This window comes from Schistosoma haematobium, chromosome ZW (assembly GCF_000699445.3).
Source record: "Schistosoma haematobium chromosome ZW, whole genome shotgun sequence".
In the NCBI taxonomy this organism is placed as follows: domain Eukaryota; kingdom Metazoa; phylum Platyhelminthes; class Trematoda; order Strigeidida; family Schistosomatidae; genus Schistosoma; species Schistosoma haematobium.
This window is the reverse complement of record NC_067195.1, coordinates 15,918,339-15,922,690: the sequence shown is the minus strand read 5'-3', so window position 1 is coordinate 15,922,690 and position 4,352 is coordinate 15,918,339. Positions and strand designations below refer to the sequence as shown.

Genomic DNA, 4,352 nt, shown 5'->3' with positions numbered 1-4,352 from the left:
TCATTACATGGTATTACACAAAACGAATAAAATATTTTGTTGAAAAATGTAAACGGAAGTTCAAATGTTTTCAAAACTCTCATTCATACGAGTGATTTAAAATTACAGCCCGTAATAATGCAAAGCACAAGTTCCATTATTTTGTTTTGTTTAATTATAAAAACATTCTCTGATTATACATAAAATCCAAGAGTTACATCCAAGTTGAATGTGATGTGATTCAATTTCTAAACTTGTATTTAAACCAGTAGACAGTATGTGATAGCACACTCATGTTGTAGTTTGACAGTGCTATTCTGTTTTCAGTGCATAACTGTAAATTCCAGTAATGCATGAGTTTATTAGAGCGATAATTATCTATAACTACTGTTAGTGAGAGATTATTGAAGATGATAACTTAATCAAGTGGTTCTAGCGACTCTGATTTTCTTTTAAGCTTTGACACCTATGCTTTCTCCTCATAGGATTGCACATGACACAAAGTTGAGTACTTCGATTTTAGTTGTATTAGTCTCAATACAGCAATGGTCAACTGAAAATACCAGTTGTATTTCATCGTCGACAAAGTGTTAACAATCAAAACAAGAAAATCTAAACAGCATTAACTACTGTTATAGTGCCATGTGATTTATTCAGACTTTTGACAGATAAATGTGTCTAATCAGTTCAGTTATTCCGTCACTTATAAATTTACTGTTGATACTTGTTCAACTGTGGCTCTAATCATTTTTCATGCTCATGCGTATGATAATATTTATTTTTCTATCCACTTTCTGTACTTCTTAAGTGGCTTACGAAAGCCGAGTCATTTCATTGTTCGTCGAGTCAGTGCACTACCAAACGCCGATTCTTCATATATTCGCCACATCTTTCATTCCTTTTCTGCCGTTCAATTTCAACATGTTTAAAATGTGAGTATCATAAATAAAACTCGTATTCAACTTTTGATATCTACAACGTATCGACGTGATTTGTCGACAGAATGTATACGAACTAAACTGCATGAATATTTCAACGGCATCATTACCGCATCAACACGATGGGGTCAACGATGCGGTTCTCACATATGAAATTTGCTAAAGACAGACAGAACAAAGTCGTTTTCTAGACAGAGCACTTTATAAGCTAAAATATTCATTTCAGTAAGGGTACAAACATAGAAACATTCTTCACAAAGTATAATTCATTGCACAAAATATTAAGCGTAACATCCAATTCAATCCTTGGGCAGTTTTTCGATTATCTTTTCAAACCATGATTGCATCAATTCAGCACGTTGAGCACCTGTGGCCAAGACTTCTTCGTGGTTCGCCTTCACACTGCTTTCAACATCCAGCACACTTATATTTGTAACTAGTGAAACGGCGAACACTTGAATTCCACAGTGCCGAGCAATTACAACTTCCGGAATCGTACTCATACCTGTAATACATGGTGAGATAAGCGTTAGCACATAGACTTAATGCTCTGTAAATAAATAGACGAAAATGAGAGAGTTTGACTGTTTTTCTTCGAATTAAGAGAATGTATCCCACCTAAAACACGGATCAAAGATGTGAGTTAATTACTAAATGACGTTTGTTACATGATTATTTAATTACTTGTCGAATATTCGAACAATGATGAATTAAACATCTACAACATGTCTGAGTTGGATCGACAGTAAATGCATATGAAATTCGCCAACAGTCAACCAAGAACATGCTCTCAAATATCACATGAGCATTTACCGTATTTTCTCTAAACAATACAGAAATCTGGAGTGAAGACACACCGCTTGCAACTTATTCTCATAAAACTGAATGAGTAGCACGTTACTTCAAAGCACTCAACAAATCTAATCTGACGACGTAAGGTTTTCTCATTATCTGATCAGTTAATTGAACAATAACTGACTGCAGACAGGCACTGTCTGGATGAAAATGGTTATTAAATACCGGACTGTTCCAGAACATCGAAATATCTTACTGGTGATATACAAGGTGTCTTTTGCAATCACCTTCAGAGGTTTCATCAAAAGTCAATGGATAGGCAGTTCCCCGCGTTTGAACTGATGTTCGTTGAGAAAATTTGAGTAAGTATTTTACTCATGCAAGGTACTTTGATTTAGACTAAATATCTGCCTAAAGTATTCTAAATACCAATCGATCATTGTTCTGATATTTTGTGGTTCCCACAACATACATGTTTCATTTTAAATGGATTTCAAAGATTTAATATCTTGAACAAAATAAACCATAGTTAATAGTCACAATCAGACTGATACAGTTTTGAAGCTGCCCCAAAATAAATACACTGTTAGCTACGTCTCTGAAGTATGCATGGAGCTGAAACATTTCCATGTGACCTGTTATCCGTTGATCACACGGAAAATGCTTAACTGATTAAAGCTAGCGTAGAAAATGTCTCCTGTAACTAAAAAAACCATCATCAACATTCTATTTTAAAAGCATGCAGTTTAAATGTCATTTAAATTCAGTAAATAAATGGTTGTTTAATTACCGACTACATCACAACCCATGTTAAGAAGCATTGTGCACTCAGCAGGTGTTTCGAAACAAGGACCACCATTCATCACGTAAACACCTTGGTGAACCGAATCCCCAAATCCGTTTTCTACAGCTACTTGCATAGCCAGTTTTCGCAGGTCACTGTTATAAGCATCCGAAAGTGCTGGGAATCGAGGACCAAATCTACGGAAATGAGATTAAACACAATGTAACATACTCCTCATGATTCGGTCCGACCAAAACATTATTTAATCCCAGTCCAGGAAGATAAATATGATCTTTTAAGATCACGAAGTCACCAAGTTTGAGACTTCTGTTGAGACCACCAGCAGCATTACTAACCATAAGAATTTTGACTCCCAATAACTTCATCACGCGTATGGGAAGAGCGATCTATGGCAAAGAGATAATTGACCATCACCAATGTATTACCTTGTCATTGGTATATCCCTCGTACATGTGAAACCGTCCTTGCATTACGACTACTTTTCGGCCGCTCAGAGTTCCAAATATCAGGTTCCCGGAGTGTCCAATAACTACAAATGCTAATTGAATGTATGCAACCACTTACCAGACGTTTTAGGGAAGTTGGGTATCTTTGTGTATGGAATTATGATTTTATCTTTCACCCCATCAGCCAACTTCCCGAGACCACTTCCACAAATGATCCCGATTTCTGGTTTAAAACGTGCTGATTTAAGTAAATGGTCTGCAACTTTCTTAACATTATTCATGCTAGCATCCACTTGCTTGGACCTACATTTACTTGTAATTTATATCAGTTCAGCAGACTTACATTTTCAACAAAAGATTTCTGAATGATGCTGAAAGGCAAGTGAATGCGAGAATTAATTTATTTTTGTTTATTAACTGCTTTGTAAAATTTGGTTTCGAATAAATAAATGGCGTACTACTAATAAGCTATTTTTAAAAAAATTATGAACAACTTATCGCCTCTGACCGTTCGCTCTCTGGTATTTAAACAGTTTCTTTATAAACCTGAATTTTCAGGTGTATTTTAATTCGAATATTTTAAATGAATCTGTTTTCATAGTGTTCTCAAGTTCCACTTATAAACGCACGCTCGCGAAAAAAACTATACAAATAATAGATTGAATGACTCGGGAAATCTTTTCTTTTTGCTCTTACAAATCACAATACTCTATTATCTAGTATTTTACCTCCTTAAAATTCACGGAGTTGTAATTCTTAAGTGTTTTTTGGACATCCAGACTTTCAATCAACTCGGTAACATGAGTAACGTTGATACAGTCAAATAAAAAGAAACCCTTAAAGGCAATATAGTGAACTTACTGGTAACACGAAAACTGCTTTCCGATTCAAAGATTTATATACAATGAAATTTAACCTTGAAAAGGTTTCAGTTTGTTTTAGTGCTGAACAATAAACTTTTCCAATATCCATAATATCATTTACTCTAGCTTGTATAAATCAATTGGTTTCTTTACACTCTCTTCACGTTGTCTTGGTACGGTTACGTGTATTTGATGATGTCCAGTTGGTGGTAGTCTAGTCATTTAATTTCATTAGTTCTAGTCAGTGTATTACTTGTCGATTCATAATGAGTGCATTCGTCTTGATACAGCACTATACAGTTTTATTCTGATGATCATTTGTAAACATTGGATTTGGCGAATTTTGATGTTTTTTCACTTCATCAAATCAACTTCATGTCTTTAGATTCGCTTCAAGTTGTGAATTTCTATGTACTCATATGTAAATTACTGCAAAATTCCGGCCTCTTCTCTGAGACTCTATTCCTAATACGCAATTACTCAGAGTTTCATAGTCTTTAAATACCGTGGCAAACTGGACAGTGAC

The 4,352-nt window shown here is 34.9% G+C and overlaps 1 protein-coding gene across 1 annotated transcript; it reads right to left on the bottom strand.

The window, feature by feature from the left end:
- Positions 1-931: 931 nt before the first annotated feature.
- Positions 932-3,872, bottom strand: MS3_00002869 (uncharacterized protein). The gene is made up of 7 exons (XM_012941498.2): positions 3,825-3,872; positions 3,307-3,334; positions 3,082-3,266; positions 2,943-3,046; positions 2,728-2,903; positions 2,503-2,693; positions 932-1,422 (listed from the first exon to the last, which is right to left on the bottom strand). Coding segments are annotated over exons 2-7 (864 nt in total). The 5' UTR covers positions 3,309-3,334; positions 3,825-3,872; the 3' UTR covers positions 932-1,216.
- Between the last annotated feature and the right edge of the window lie 480 nt (positions 3,873-4,352).

What these genes read in the sequence shown, in the direction of transcription:
- MS3_00002869 (XM_012941498.2), bottom strand. An exon ending in AGGGATATACCAATGACAAG is followed by an intron (nt 2,904 to 2,942) that starts GTAATACATTGG and finishes TCTTTGCCATAG; the next exon opens with ATCGCTCTTCCCATACGCGT. An exon ending in CATGGGTTGTGATGTAGTCG is followed by an intron (nt 1,423 to 2,502) that starts GTAATTAAACAA and finishes CATGTATTACAG; the next exon opens with GTATGAGTACGATTCCGGAA.